The sequence below is a fragment of the Setaria viridis genome, chromosome 1 (assembly GCF_005286985.2).
Source record: "Setaria viridis chromosome 1, Setaria_viridis_v4.0, whole genome shotgun sequence".
In the NCBI taxonomy this organism is placed as follows: domain Eukaryota; kingdom Viridiplantae; phylum Streptophyta; class Magnoliopsida; order Poales; family Poaceae; genus Setaria; species Setaria viridis.
The window spans coordinates 4,219,630-4,235,387 of record NC_048263.2 but is presented as its reverse complement, the minus strand read 5'-3'; the positions used below and the strand labels follow the sequence as shown (position 1 = coordinate 4,235,387).

Here is a 15,758-nt window from a genome sequence, read left to right as displayed (position 1 = left end):
CGAGCAGCACTTGATGTGTGCTCTGCCCTGGACTGGTCTGACTGGTTTGACCTAGGCAGTGCTGTTGAGTGGGTTGAAGTTTTATAAATTGGTCAACTCGCCTATTTAGCCCCCCTCCAGGCGACATCTCGGTCAAGTAGAATGACACTTAGGGAGTGTTTGATAGGAGGTCCTAAACTTTAGCAGGGTCACATCGGATATTCGGTTGCTAATTAGGAGGACTAAATATGAGCTTATTACAAAACTAATTGCACAGATGGAGTCTAATTCGCGAGACGAATCTTAATCTGATTAATCCATCATTAGCAAATGGTTACTGTAGCATCACATTATCAAATAATGGACTAATTAGGCTTAATAGATTCGTCTCGCGAATTAGACTCCATCTGTGCAATTAGTTTTGTAATTAGACTATGTTTAATACTCCTAATTAGTATCAAACATGCGATGTGATACTCTTCTCCGGTAAAATTTACTAATACAGCTTTTCTTAAGATAATAAAACTAAAAGGACACTTTATTTTATTGGAATGGAAACTTTTATTGGAGTGGACGGTTGCAATTTTTTAGACAAAAAAGGAGAAACACTTTGACTCTTCCAAGTTCCAACTACTTCTAGACCACTTGGCCTGCTGCGTACACAACCGAACAATCCGGGTCACATCCACATTCATAAATCTCGACCGTTATTATGCTCCTTAATTTGATCGATCGTCGGACTGGTGCACGTACGGCGGCGTTACGCGTGTACAAGATCGAGAGCGAGAATGTGTCGTGGTCAGGTGCATGGTCGTTTTCCACGGAGGAACGCATGTCGATCGTCGATGGCCATCGCCTTGAGTCCTTGACGCCGACCGCATACCGTGCGCGCGCAAGCTTTTGATGAGACACGACGACGACGAAGACGACGATGGAGACCGACCGGCCGATGATCCATCGTCGAGCGAATTTAAAGAGAACGGCGACGCCCGATTTATTAGGAACATATATACAAGAGCTTTGCGCGCGCATCTCTCGTCGTCTCGTCTGTTTCTCTCTCAAAGGAAAGGTATAGCTGCGTGCATTGCATTGCGTTGCATCCATCCGATCGATCCGTCGCTCTCGCTCCATGCGACGAGATCGTCGCCATCGTCGTCGATGGAACCGAGAAACCGGCCGGCAGAAAGGACCTAGCTCATTATGTGCTAGTACATCGGATCCTCCATCACCTACTCTCTCTCTCTCTCTCTCTCGATCGAGAGAGAGAGAGACGACGACGACGACGACGATCTACGCTCTGACGAGCGACAAGGACGGACTAACCATGCTTAACACGTAATGGCAGGTCTCTAGCTAATCACTGTGACGGACTGTATGAGTGCGTACGCCTGTCGTAGCTAGGATACGTAGGACTGTAATGTTTTCACGTTGTCTCATCTTGGAAACGAAACGGACAGCCGACACTGAGATCGATCGATCCGCGACCGCTCTTCTTCTCTCTTGTCCATATGGATGCATCATCGGTCGTCGTCCTCGTCTCCCTCGATAATTCCGACGTGCTCGATCGTCTTCTCAATTTTCTTGGCATTGCCTTCGCCGCAGCCGCAGCCCTAACACACACACCAGCGTGTGACGACAAGCCTTGTTCTTTACAGCTGATGAATTCACACGTTTGGTGAAGCTATGGAAAATTAAAAAAAAAAGTAAAAATGCACTCTTCGCCATACACTGTTCATGTTCTTATGTTTATATGCAGCACGCTGGACACTGAACCTTGCAGAGCCTTTTGGGCTGCCACTGTGCAATACGGTCCGATCAGGCTATTTTTTGGGCCCTGCTGCGTGCTGCCTATTTGCTTCCGGTCCTGCTCATGTGCAAAAAGAAAGAGAGAAAGAAACAAAGAAACAGCGAGACTGATAGACGGAGATTTGGACTTCTCCATTTACAAGATACACGATCTAGATGTTCTGGTGAGCTTAATTTTGTGATACAAGATTCCTTGAGACCACGTACCAAATTTCAGGACGAGCCTCATCTGCAGTGACGGCAGAAGAACCACTTCCAAATTTTCGGGAGCTACTCCCTCTGTTTCAAAATGTAAACCGTTGTTATGTATCTAGATATAACCCTATATTTTGATGATGTATCTAAAAAACTCAAAACGACCTACATTTTGGAACGGAGGGAATACATTCCACGTGCTACAATTCTGAAGGCCTTGATAAAATCTAGCTCCCCATGGGATCTCTGACACGATAATTACCGCACGCGTGTGGGCAAAACCTGGCGCTCAGCCTGATCTTTCCGGCCTCAGACCGCGAGAGCAGCAGATTGCAGAGACGAGTAGCCAAAGGAAACATGAGAGACCCAGCCCGGGGTCTCGTCTCCAGTGCTTGTGTGCTGGGCTGAGGCGCGCGTGTCTGGTGCACGCACGAGAAAGATACGGTTGGAGTTGATCCCAGCGATTAAAGCTAGCTTTATTGCGCTGTCCCCAGATTTGTCCTTGTGGCTTCACCTTTCCAGGGGAGAGATAACAGCAAAAGCTACTACAAGAAAGTTAGAAAGATGAAAGATTGTTAGAAAGATCGCAAGAAGTTGCTACGGCAAGCCGTGCAATTACGGCACAACTAACTAGTAACCACACATCATCCTACTTGCCCTTTTTCTCCTTTCACCAAACCACACTTTGATGCTCAGTTCAGATCTACTGATCCAGGCACAGGACGACCGGCCGGCCGGCCGGCTTTCTAATTACGTGTAGATTAGACAAGCGGGAGAGTGATTACTAGTGTGAGATTGGAAAGTGCCCAACCACTTGGGCTCGTGTCAAGACTGATGGTCTTTGTTTCATGTAGAAGCCATCTCTGCATCGCCACATTAGTAGATTGTGTTCTTTGTGGCAAGCGTGCCGTCCAGCACTTCTTATCGCTCCAGGAATGGAGATATCATTAATGTAATGTGAATGGCATAGGCTGGCTTATAGTGTAAAGAAAACATGTGCCAACGTTTTGCAAGCACTAGTTTATCAGAGATTTATTTTTCTTATGACTAAAAATGTTCCAAGATGGTTAACTTATTAAAGAAGAAAAATAATTGGAAACCAAGCAGCTTCCGGTACCTCGCTAAGGTCCATAATTTTGCCGGAAATGATTTCTGGAGCCCAGCTTAGTCATGTATGGTCCCAAAAAAGAACTTATCCCTTTGTCCACTACATCAGCCAAGACCAAACAAATATTTCTAACTCGAATGATGAGAAGAAAAAAAAAGGGAAAACAAAAATTGAAACGAGATACCTGGCAGGCTGAAAGCATGCAAGAGCTTCATTCAAATGCAAATACCCTTTTACTGCAACATTACTACATGCTCCTATTCTCTGACTCATGTACCTTTGCAAAACATGTGAGAAAGGGTGTACGTACCGGAGAGGCGAGACAGTGTCAGAGGACAAGATCTCACGGAAGCTTCTTATGACCCAGTAAGAAGTGACCGACTGACACATGCCTGTGGAGCCAAGCCGTAGATGTACTGCAGCTACCTGTTTCTCATTAATTGAGTAGACAAGGGCAACGAACTTCCATCAATTTTATTCACTTTTTATTTTACACTGCTTAGCTTCTGTAGCAAGGGGGGCAGTTGCTTGCTAGGTGAAAAATGACCCAGCTCACCACTTTATTGCAGACCAAGCTTCAGTTTTGGCATCATAGGAAGGCCTAGTAACACCATCATGCAAATGACTCCGCAAAGATATTGGAGTCACGGTAAACAAACTGAGCGAAATGTTCCGATACTATGAGCACGCCCATTACATCCCCTTTTTTTCCCTTTCTGGAAAAAGTACGCCTGTTAAAGAGAATGTATAGAATATTCCAAGGTGTGACTAACTTCTATAACCAGGCATAAGTCGAAACCCATGAAGACGCGAAATGATACTTCCAAACAAAATGGCAACAGTTTTTCAGGAAAGCACCCAAAAAGGAAAGTTGCGGGCAAAAGCAAACATGACATTCAAGTGTGCAAAGCAGCAAACTGGCAACCAAACATTTTGAGCAAAGACTCCAGCTCCCTTTCAAAGAACCCCAAAATCACTTGGAATGTTTGGAATAGAGCAAAGGATCTAGACTTAATATAAACATTTGTCGGCCTGAGTCAGACTGTAAACCTCTAGTCATTGGTGATTACAGAAATTAACAAAAGACAGCTAAGTTCAAATGAAACAAAAGTTTTCTGCAAATTCAAGCAACATGAATTCTTCAATGGAGAACAAGCTATGGATATAAAGTCAGAGAACTATTGCCAAATCGTATTGCCGAAAAGTATTGCAAAAGCTAAATGTTAAGTATATTATCAAATTCCCACCGAGCAACGAGTTAGACTATATTATAATAACTGTCCACACCTTCAGCAGAAAACTCTTAAGTATATATATATTTCTTTATAGAACAAACATTGTTCAACACCTAGCACACACCATCGTCATCACCAGCCTGTACCTGCAGCTACCTCAGACAAGCTTAAATGCCAACCAACTCCAAGCAATTTCAGAGCTAACATCCCAGCGCAAAGGCAAACTTGTCAATTCTCTTACAGGTCTCACTGAAATCACTCTAAACACAATTCATACTCACTTAAAGAACACTTCCTTGTAAATTTCAACATCCTACAATTATATACATTCTAGAGGGGTGATGCAACAGGGCGAGAGATTCCAAATGAAGCAAAAGAGATTTGAAGACGCTATCTCGCGAAAACGCACAAGATATTCTAATACACAATTTTTCAACATAAGTCTTACCATATATGTCGTGCGGTTGTCCATGCGTCCAATGGCACTCAACCGCATGATTGGCCCAGTCGCTCTGGAAAAGGAGATGAAGTTAATCCAAACAGATGTACATTAACCCTACATACATAAACAACTAATAAACTATTGGAGACTATGTGATCAACTCAGGGTTGCCCCACAAATAAATGTGGCAGCCATGGGTGTAGGTGAGTGCGTTTATTACCACTGTACTAGCAGGGAAGGTGGTTATGCTCTACATACACACAGTTCACCGACAGCCCACCCCAGCAGACACTATGTGGCCCCACTTCAGTTGCCCCTCCCCTGATTTCTCTCTTCCTCTTTTGCCCTAGTTTTATCCATTGACACACGCTTGGTATACTGCTGGTGACCCCAGCATCCCTGCTCTCCAGTCAGTGTATGCCGCCTCCTATCATGGTGAGTGAAAACTAGGTCAGACATACTATCCACCCCCTTCCTCTCTGACATGTACCTGATTGCCTAGGCAGCTAACCACATTTAACGCTCACTGCAGAAGCAAGTACAGGCTGGGCAGTTTATATTCACTCAAACCAGAGCGTTCCTCCCCCACACGGCCACACACTTCAGTTCAGAGGCACCCCAGCAGAGCTCAACATCTCTGCCTCGTGTGTCCTCCATGACAGAGAATCTCCACTCAAGGAAAATGGTACAGCCAAAGAAGTTTCGTGGAGTCCGGCAGCGCCACTGGGGCTCCTGGGTCTCCGAGATCAGGCATCCCCTCCTGTAAGGCCTTTCCCTCCCTCTAATTTTCAGTGAAGAACATAAACTGCTGATGCAACCATAATTCTGAATTGCAATGCATGTACCTTTTTGTGATGCATACAGTAAGAGGAGGGTGTGGCTGGGCACCTTCGAGACGGCAGAGGAGGCAGCGAGGGCGTATGACGAGGCTGCTGTGCTGATGAGTGGCCGCAACGCCAAGACCAACTTCCCCGTCCAAAGGAGTAGCACAGGCGAGCCTGCTCCAGCTGTGGGAAGGGACGCTCGCAGCAACATTGGTGGTGGCTCCTCCACTGCCAACCTGTCCCAGATTCTCAGTGCCAAGCTCCGCAAGTGCTGCAAGGCGCCGTCGCCGTCCCTGACCTGCCTCCGCCTTGACCCTGAGAAGTCCCACATTGGCGTCTGGCAGAAGCGTGCAGGAGCCCGCGCAGACTCCAACTGGGTCATGACCGTTGAGCTCAACAAAGAGGCAGCATCCACTGGTGCAGCATCACAGTCCACGTCAGCAACAACTGCTTCACCAGCAACAGTGATAGATGATGAGGAGAGGATCGCGCTGCAAATGATCGAGGAGCTGTTGAGCAGCAGTAGCCCAGTTTCACCTTCGCACGGAGATGACCAAGGCCATTTCGTCATCTGAAAAGAATGGATCAAACAGGACAATGAAGTCACCATCTCAGATCAGAGTTTCGCTAGGCCGGTTGGTACACAAGCAGTTCAGGGCACTCCAGTAATATAGATATGTATCTATTACTAAATCCAACTTACAGAACTATAAGTTTGCAATTGTGTGCAGTTCTACGTACTTGTGAAAAGCTCTAAATACACATGTTCCTGTCAAGATACTTTGTTACACATCAATGTCAGTGATATAATTGCTATAAAGGAAATAAATAGACTATGATTGTGTTACTGTTCATCCTTTGTTTGGAAGCCCCCATGTTGAACTCTGTTGAGGAATCTCAACAACACAGATTTGAAAGTAGAGTCTTACTTTCTTTCTTCAAACAAAGAAGAAAAAGCTGAACAAATAAATCTCAAAACAGGATGAAGGTGATATCTGTGAATAAGACTTCTGCTTTATGAATACACGTTAAATGAGTACTGAGTTGGTATGAATATCATCACTATTTCAGTGTATTCATACCAACTCAGTACTCATTTAACGTGAAGAAATACATATACATGCTATATAACACCAACCAGCAAGTAGGAAACACATTTCTTTAGTCATATCAATTAAAACAGTCACTGTAACCTCGCAAAAAAAGTCACTGTAATGAAGGCAGTTATGCAGAAATGGATAGAATTCAGTGGGAATAACAAGATGCAAACTATTTAACTAAAAAAAGGCATCCACCAGAAACTCAAGGCTTGGCAGTGGGTATGTGGACTTGTGGAGACACATTTTTTGCACTTCTAACACCATCTCGCAGGAACAAGGAATATGGTGTTTTTAAACATTCAATTCCACATCAACAGGCACCACTGAATAGTAGTGGAGAACGAAAAACGTTTCAAGATGCTTTCTTCTTGTGTTAATGAATAGGTCATGAATAATAATATGTTCAATATCATGTAACCATCAGATCTCTGCAATGTGGACGTAGAGACGCACCAAGGGTGAGAGCGATGAACCCAACACATGGACCATCACGGTGTGCAACAAACACTTTAAAGGCCTTAAGGTCATCTTTCTCCTCATTAAATAAGCAAATGTAATACATAAATAATTGATAATCATGATAGGCTACTACAGACAAAATGTCATAATGGGCAGCATAACAATTGCCTTCAGACTAGGAACAATCAATATTCAGTTCTCAGAATTCGTATCGGCATCTGACACCAGCATCCCAAGGAGGGAGTTGGAGCTACAATACCATGCCTGAATCAAGGTATTCATGTGCTATTTCATATGGAATGCATATGATTTTACTAAAAGAAGACTAGGGGCCTTAAACCTTGAGAAAAATACAGAGAAATAGAATAATATAACAACTCAAACCGTTAATCCAACAGAATTTTTGCAATCCTTCAAGGACCCAGATTTGTATGCAAAATATGGATTTGTTAACTATTCTGAAATGATTTTGGGGAACTCATTTATAGACACATAACAAAGCCACAAGAAAAGGATTATCCAATGTCAGTAAGAGACAGCCATCCAATAAGATGCACTAGTGAAATAGTTTACATAGTGGTGATCATCCACCACTGAGGTAGTAAACCGCGATGAGCGGTCCTTGCAACATAGAAACATTGAGCTGAAATAACCCCAACCAATTTGTGTCTTAGCATGGATACAAGTAACAATGGCAAATCAAAAGAAAATGTTCAAGGTAGCCCTACATATGAGTGTAAAAGATAAAGACAAAGAAAGATACATTGAGTGAGCTCTTTTTCTTTCAAAACTCAAAGAACACGGCTAAAAAAGCAAGTATCAGCTCCATGGTTGGATTTGGAGGTTGGTGCAAGCATGCAGTCAATGCTAAGGGCCCACCAGTTAGTTGGTCAGTCGTTATGTACAATTCTATTAGAGAAGAACAAAGCAGAACACATAGAAGGAAACTAGATTTCCACCATAGTTGATCCATACTGAGTTGTGTGTCGTAGAACACATCATTACATTCAGTACATAACATGATAAAATAGCATCTGATTAAGACCGGAAGATCTCTGTTCATTTTGAGAGGGACTTTCTGGATGTAGCTATATAAAAGAGGTAAACTGAACAATGAACAATGGAAGCTTTCAAAGCATCTTAACTGTCTTGAAATAACTCTCCTCTTTTATATGTCTAAACTGAACAATGATATGAACATGGAAGCTTTGAGTGGTAACAGTCTAGCCCTTTCTCTCCCACTACCTATGTTTGTCTCAATCACATGTTTCATATAAATTTATGTTTGGCGACTTCAGTTCATTCAGTGGGCACTAGCTGCCTACCTTGAAATTTCTGAAGTTCTATCCAAATTATCCCCTTACGGTTATCTTTCTTTCCACAACATTTCCTTAGCTATTATGTTAACAATATTCACTTAGTATCAAATAACTCATTCTGTCAATGTTCTAGAACAAAACTGAAGAGTGTGATCAAGAAACAGAAATACAGACATACAGGGACATGTATCCTAGCTGGGTGTAGGTGTGCTCATCTTTCATAATTGGAGAAGGTAGCATCTATGAATTGCTCATCACTTATATAATCAGCATAGATGGTGATCGTGTGCGCTGCATGGTTAAAAGCTAATCAATACGGTCAATTTTATTCATAAAAAATTGGTAGATATGCGCCTTGTATCCAGCACTACTAGATTACAACACAGACGGTATGTGAAAGTTTGATAGCCTGGCCACATAATTCAGATGTGAGAAATGACCGGTCCAAATTTTCAGGTATTCTGTGCCCGATAATTTCTGGTACCACATTAGCTGGTCAAGGAACTTCTATGATGCAAAAGCAAGCATTGAATATGTACAGCAAGATAGCTGTAGTGGTCCCATTACATTAACTCTATCCTTTGCATCAATCCTATTCAAATAACCAGTGATGTCATCTTAATTAAGACTCGTAAGCATAACATATTAAGTTATTCACTTTGCGATGATGATCTTGTCATACATTAGATCTACCCAAAATGGTTTAAATTCACATGTATGTTCCAATTAAGTAAAGTATATAAATACCAAGGGAAAAAATGGTAGAATGCTGCTGCAGCTGCAATTGTACAGAGATGTTTATATATAGAAAATACAGTTTGCAGAACAGAACAATATAGACAGGCTGTTGTAACAGAAATATTGAATACTATATTCTGCCTGTTAATTTGTTACTCACTGAATCTTTTTTTTTTTTGCACTCGAACTATATGGGAGTAGGGAGTAAAATAGAGACTTGGAAGAGTGGATTATACCTAGAGATTTCTCCTTAGATAGGAGTACGTGGAAATCAGCTATCCAAGTGCTTGAACCATGAGTGGTCTTTAAATTCCCTAATATATAATTTTGTTTCCTCTTCCTTTTCCCCTTTTGGTGGTTGCAAATGTTTGTTTCAGCCCCAACTTGCTTGGGAATAAAAGGCTTTTATAATGACCTTTCCAAAATTACGCAAATGCTCCCAATCCTTGCATCAAACAGAAGGGAGCGAGCAGAAAATAGAAAAGGAATAGTAACCTAACGTTCACAGAATCACAGTGAGGGACTGAGGGTGCAAATCAGATGCAAGAAAAGTTATGAGTCTACACTCCAGCTATATTTTTCAGCATACTTATTTCTCATCAAATTGTTATATTGTCAGATTCAGCACATATTCTTTTGCTACCAATGAGCTACGGACAGTTTACCAACCTGTACTAGACGTTTGGTAAGGACAACCACTAGAGCTTAAGATCCAACCTGCCCCTTTGTGTAGGGCTAAGTCCACAGGTCCTCAACATAGTGGTCCTAAGTATCGTTTATTCTCTCAATGTTCTACTTCTTCAGATCAATATACGTTTTATACCCTCACTACTCTTGCGGAATTGTACAAGGTATTAACCAAAATCACAATACTACCAAGGAAGGAGACAATAAAGCTAATTGATTTTAATTCTGGTTGCATATTCATTTGAGGATAAAGAAACTAGATGCCCACATAAAATTGTTGAAAGTGTAGCACAGAAAAATCAACTGTACCATTTGCATTTTACTTACATTTTGTTGCAATTTACAAATACTGTATCTTCTTTATGTATCCTGGACGAATTGATTTCAGATGCCATGCACTGAGAATTCATCTTAGACTGTTTGCCCCCATTGGGTCTCAGCACATGCTTGGAATTTTCAGGAAAAGTATGAATTCCAGAGATAACCAAGTTACCCTTAGGTAAACTAATCTTTAGATGAATTGCAAAGGCAGTCCCAGGTAAACATGCAATAGCATCATATTTGGCTTGAAGAAAGATTCAGACTTTCAGAGCAACTTTTTTAGTCAAGGATGAGACCTAGAACTCAATTTTCTCTTCCTCTCACAACCAAGAGAAACACCAGCCGTGTATCTTGAATTTGCAAGTTCCCGGGGTACTGGGGCTCCTGCAGTCTTCAGAACCGGAACAAGCTCTTTGAAAATCCTCCTATCCTCCTCATTCACAAACACAATAGCCATACCCTCCTCGCCCATCCGAGATGCCCTTCCAACTTGGTGAATATATTCATCAATGGAATTTGGTATGTCAAACAATATGACTTGACGCACTTTCAGGAGATCCATTCCACGCCCCAGGACACCAGTAGAAACTACAACAGATACTTCTCCTGTCAAAAATCTTCTCAAACTCTCTCTTCTCTCATTCATCGTCTTCTCACCATGGATAGAAACAACCTCCAATCCGGTAGCAACAGTAATTGCTTCAGACAACAGATCAGCACCAACTCTGGAACTCACAAACACAACAGCAGGAGGTTTAAAGTGTTGCTTGCTTTTCATTATCTCAAAAATCTTCTGCTTCTTCTTCTTCGACTCCACCCAAATGACCACTTGTTTGACTGATTTGTTTGGTCTGCTTGGGTTCCCACAAGAGATACGTATAACAGCCTTCGCCAGGGAGTTAGACATCTTCTCGACTTCCGAATGTAATGTTGCTGAAAACATCATAACCTGGGGATTTGAAAGCGATTGAAAAATCTGCAGGGCCTGATCCCTGAATCCCCTCTGCAGCAAGCAGTCCACCTCATCCAAAACGAATACAGAAACATCAGTAAGGTCAACATTGTGTTTCATGAGAAGATCAATCAACCTCCCAGGGGAGCCAACAATTAACTCAATACCATTTTCAATCCTGTAAATTTGCTGAGCCAATGGATCTCCACCAACAACTAGAGCAGTTTTGAAAGGCAAACCTTTTCCAAGAACTTTTGCTTGCTCTTCCACCTGCAGGCATAGCTCTCTGGTTGGAGCAAGAACTATTGCCAATGGTCCTCGCTTGCTTGTGCATTCTTGTGATCTTACTTGTGAACAGTGAGCAATTATGGGAATTAGAAAAGAAGCAGTTTTTCCTGAACCAGTATCAGCAGAAACAAGTAAACTCCTATTACTCATTGACGCAGGGATAACTTGCATCTGCACTGGAGTAGGCATACAATATCCTGCAGTCTCAAGATTGTGCACAAGCTTCTCAGGAAGACCACAGGAAGAGAAACACATAATTGGATCAGGAACAGCATCACCCTTGACACAAATGTCAAGCTTACTCCTTAGTGCACTGATCCGCCTGTCAGCCAAAGTAGGTATATCTGGAAAATTAGTGTCCTTAATACAGAAGCTCTCATCGCCCAGGGGAAGGTTCACACGCTTTGCTGCTTTTACTGCTGACTTTGTTTTAGCAGCGACTCGAGCAAGAAGAATTGTCTTGCATTCCACACTACAAATGTCATCATCAGTCTCATCACATATATATTCCCCATATCGGCCACACACAACACAGCGAGGCTCCCCAGGAAGAGCTTCTCTCTGCTCAAAGCATCTTTCCTTCACAGGTAAATCTGCAAACATAACACATACAAGAAAAAAGACATTTCAGGTGTCTGGTTGAAATACATGGGTAGTGAATCCAAGATGTGCTGGTATATGTCAGTCATCAATAAATGAAAAATGGGAAGAAGGCTGGTATTATGTTAGCAAGAATAGGGGAAAACCAAAATCACGCTAGGAGAAAAAAAAACAAAAGGACCATCATCTAGTCGAGTGAGTATGCAAAGGGCAGCAGATTTCGTTGCTTGATTTTTGATCTCCTAATACGGAAAATTAAGTCAAGAAGAAACTTGTGCCTTTCCTACATACAGTTTTAAGCCTTATAACCAGATGTGTTCTCTGTAAACAAATACTGACTGCCCATACGGATTATTTGCTGTAGAGTTTTTTCCTTCCTTTTTTTTCCGTAAAAAACTGCATTCCAGATAATGTGGGATTTGCAGAAACATGCAGCAACCAATTCAGGACAATTACCTTGCAACTCATTATTATCAGATGCTGAGACAAGCAAGTTATCAGCTGCTTGGTTCTCCCCTTGCTCCATTCAGTCCGGGAAGGAAGACAAGCACCAAGCAAACTACACAGAAGAAAGGGGGATCGATCAGCTCAGACACCTCAAATGTTAACCCGCCAAATTTTTACGAAGAAGTAAAACGTTAGATCTTCTTATTTCGAAAACACATTCATAAAAAACTGCACGGATTTCGGTTGCTACCTACGATCTGTACCAAGTAGAATACGGATGCGAGTTAAAGCACAGCTCGTTACCCGCAAACTCGTGGGTCGCCGCCGCCGCCCGTCAAGCGCGGTCGCAGTCGCGCCCTCGCGGGAGCGCGCCCAATGCCGGAGCCCTTTCCGCAGCGGTCGTAGCACTAGTCTAGGGTTTGGAGCTTAGGGCGGAGGCGCCGCGGCCGAGCGACTGCTCCGGCGGTCCTGCCTGCCAGGCGAAGACGAGGACGGTGGCCTCCGACAGCGGCGGGGCAGGGCGGGTACCCTAGGCAGCTGGCCGCAACGGCGTGTCCGATGGGATCGAGACCCCCGCAACCAGCTCGGCCTCGTCGGCGGTGATTTGCCGGAAAGGAGGCTGCCGACAACTAGATGGAGGATAATTAACACCTCCGCTTCAGCCAGAGGTAGAGGTAGGTCCTGCCGCCGCAAACGTCTCGCGGCTTCGGAGCACGGGGCGGCGGCGGTGCCGAGAGGGGAGAGAGGAGCACGGGACGGCGGCGGACGAGCACGCGCGTCTTCGGCCAGGAGTGGTTCACGGCGAGCGTGCGGCGTGAGAAAGAAATCGGAGGGACCGCGTTAACCCGCGACGGGTCTCGCGCATGGGAAATTCCTCTGGACTCTGGAGATAGCGTGTCTGAGGAAACCGCAAAAGCAGGCATACACAGACGTGGTTGTTTTTTCTTCATTTTTTTTTTCTGAAGGCCCGGGCAGAGATTGCCGAGTTTAGGTAGGAAAAAGAAATGCAAAGAAAAAATAAAGAAAGGACGGCCCGATTGGATTGGGAAGTCAACGTGGTAATCACTTCACACGTCGCGGCAGCAGAACCGGAGTCTTTATAATATTCGCGGCACCCACCAACAATCATCCTTGTGTAGTCGCCGAAACTTCTATGGGTAACCCTGCGTCAACAGGAACCTAATGGAAGCAGACTGCACCCTACCGATGAGGCCACTACCATGCGGGACCCTTCGCCGAAGTGCCGCTGCATACACCACACTCCACCTGACAGAGTAGTACCACCAAATCCGGACCTCTCGCGGCAGCCTCGTAGTCGTCACCACGATGACACAACACGCGGGGGCCTCGCCACATCCTCCATTTGACTCCATCTCGTTCTCGACGCCTCAGAGAAAACACCACACGTGGGGGCCTCACCACGCCTGCCTCAGTACTCCACGTCACGGATCTGTTTCTTTGATCGTTGTTAGTGTGGGAAGCGATGTTACCCCACTTCCCCAGATCTCCATAAAACAACTGAGCCGCTGCCGCAGGACGGCCTCTCCTCGTTGCTTCACCCGCGCACGTAGCCTTCGCCACCACTTCAGCGAGCCAAGTCTGTCGCTTGCGCCATCTTCCGACAATGTACCGCACCGGATGGCCCAACCGAGCTGAAAAAACCACCGCGGTCTGCTGCAAACCTAGTCGTCCCACGATGCTGTTGCCGCAAGCACCATCCTCGGACGCAGTCCCACGCCGTACTGACCGTTGCCAAGCAACGCCAGCCGTCGTGATCCGCTACAAGTAGCCAACCGACAACCGTACAACACCCCCTGGCCGCCATCATGACTGTGATTGCCACCACGTGAGCTCGGCAGCCCCCTTCGAGCTTGCCACATGGCGGGATTGCCGCCACCAACTGTTACCGCCCAATGGATCCACGATGCCAAGTCGAGTCGGGTCTCCAGAGACGATGCCTCCAAGGAGGGCACGACGCTAGTGGCGCCGCCATCGCTCATCCAGGATCTGGACAGGGTTTTCACCCGAAGGAACCCCATGTAGGAGGGTTGTAGCTTCAAGATGACACCTCCAACAGGGAAAATAACGCCCTAGAACGCCTCCGCCATCTGCACTAGCACGAAGGTCGGCGAGACCTTTCGCCCAGAGCACTCCAATCCATCGCTGCACGCTCTCAGTTTGACACTCGTAGACCACACCTAGAGCCGCTTAGCCAGGGCGGCGCCACCGCCGCGCCTCCATACGCCCTGTCGCCATGCCTCCACCTCCGCGCTCCACGGGCCGCCACCAGCCACCGCGCTTCTCCCCGTCTCCTCCTCCGATGTCTCCTCTGCATTTCCTCCTCCAGCGGCTCCACTCACTTACTCCGAACACCAGCTTCCAGCCTCCTCCACATGCCGACCTACACTGCCCGGCTCCTCACATTGCACGGCCACAGGATCCGGCCGCGCGCCGTCGTCCGCGTCACCAGCAAGCTACCTTTGTCGTCGCAGTTAGGTGACCCGAAGCCGCCAGCCACACCTCCATAGCGCAGCCGGCTCCCTCTGCGCAGGCCACCGCTAGCCGCACCACCATGACGCCGCCGATGAGGCCCCGCGCAAGCCACCTCCAGCTGTGGCACCACGCTGCTGCCAAACACCACGTTTCGCCTTGAGCCTTGGCGGCACCGCAGCGCATCGACCTCCTCGCCGCCAGCGTCGACGCTCCTCTGCTGCGCCCGGCGCTCCTCCGCGGCGTCAACACTGATGCCGCAGACCCACTTCCGCGGCCGCCGTCGACGATGCTTGCTCGCCGTCCGCCTCCTCCACGCGCTCTCTCTTCATGCCTGCCAACACTGTGCGTCCCTCACCAGCCACCACATTGTGCGTCCCTCGCCGCGCGATCACGCCGTCTTTCTCCTCCTCCAGCGCGCCGCTTCTTCCTTCTCCCCGGCAGCCCTTTCCTCGGGCGGCCACGCTATCCATGCCGTCTTCCTCCTCCTCCTCCCCCTCCTCCTCCAGCGCGTCGCTTCTTCCTTCTCCCTGGCAGCCCTTGCCTTGGGCGGCCACGCAGTTCACGCCGTCTTCCTCCTTCTCCTCCCCTCCTCCTCCAGTGCGCCAATTCTTCCTTCTCCCCGACGGCCCTTGCCTCGAGCGGTGCTATCGTGGCAGGTCGTCGCCACCTTCGCGCGGCCACACGCTGGGTGGGTCGAGGGCGGTGGATTCGGGGGCGGGGAGGCCAGATTCGCCCACGGAAGGGTCGGATCCGGGCCGCCGCCGC

At 46.2% G+C, this 15,758-nt stretch overlaps 2 protein-coding genes across 34 annotated transcripts; one reads left to right on the top strand and one right to left on the bottom strand.

The window, feature by feature from the left end:
* Positions 1-1,893: 1,893 nt before the first annotated feature.
* On the bottom strand, positions 1,894-13,385 carry LOC117843573 (DEAD-box ATP-dependent RNA helicase 41). Of its 33 annotated transcripts, none has more exons than XR_011897344.1 (7): positions 12,804-13,385; positions 12,510-12,612; positions 10,220-12,046; positions 9,442-9,700; positions 6,127-6,160; positions 5,654-6,036; positions 1,894-4,835 (listed from the first exon to the last, which is right to left on the bottom strand). XR_011897344.1 is itself a non-coding variant. In XM_034724290.2 (3 exons), exons 2-3 carry the CDS (start codon positions 12,577-12,579, stop codon positions 10,497-10,499), a joined length of 1,620 nt encoding a protein of 539 aa, XP_034580181.1. In that variant the 5' UTR covers positions 12,580-12,612; positions 12,804-13,385; the 3' UTR covers positions 10,106-10,496. The 33 variants fall into 33 exon arrangements, 1 of the variants encoding a protein (XP_034580181.1); XR_011897349.1 differs by lacking the exon at positions 9,442-9,700 and having other exon boundaries at positions 1,894-2,525; positions 3,098-3,187; positions 3,399-4,835; positions 5,654-8,758; XR_011897351.1 differs by lacking the exon at positions 9,442-9,700 and having other exon boundaries at positions 1,894-2,522; positions 3,098-3,187; positions 3,399-4,835; positions 5,654-8,758.
* LOC117843648 (ethylene-responsive transcription factor WIN1) lies at positions 4,909-6,443 on the top strand. The gene is made up of 2 exons (XM_034724302.2): positions 4,909-5,527; positions 5,630-6,443. The coding sequence occupies exons 1-2, from the start codon at positions 5,421-5,423 to the stop codon at positions 6,162-6,164; spliced, it is 642 nt and encodes a 213-aa protein (XP_034580193.1). The 5' UTR covers positions 4,909-5,420; the 3' UTR covers positions 6,165-6,443.
* Positions 13,386-15,758: the final 2,373 nt, after the last annotated feature.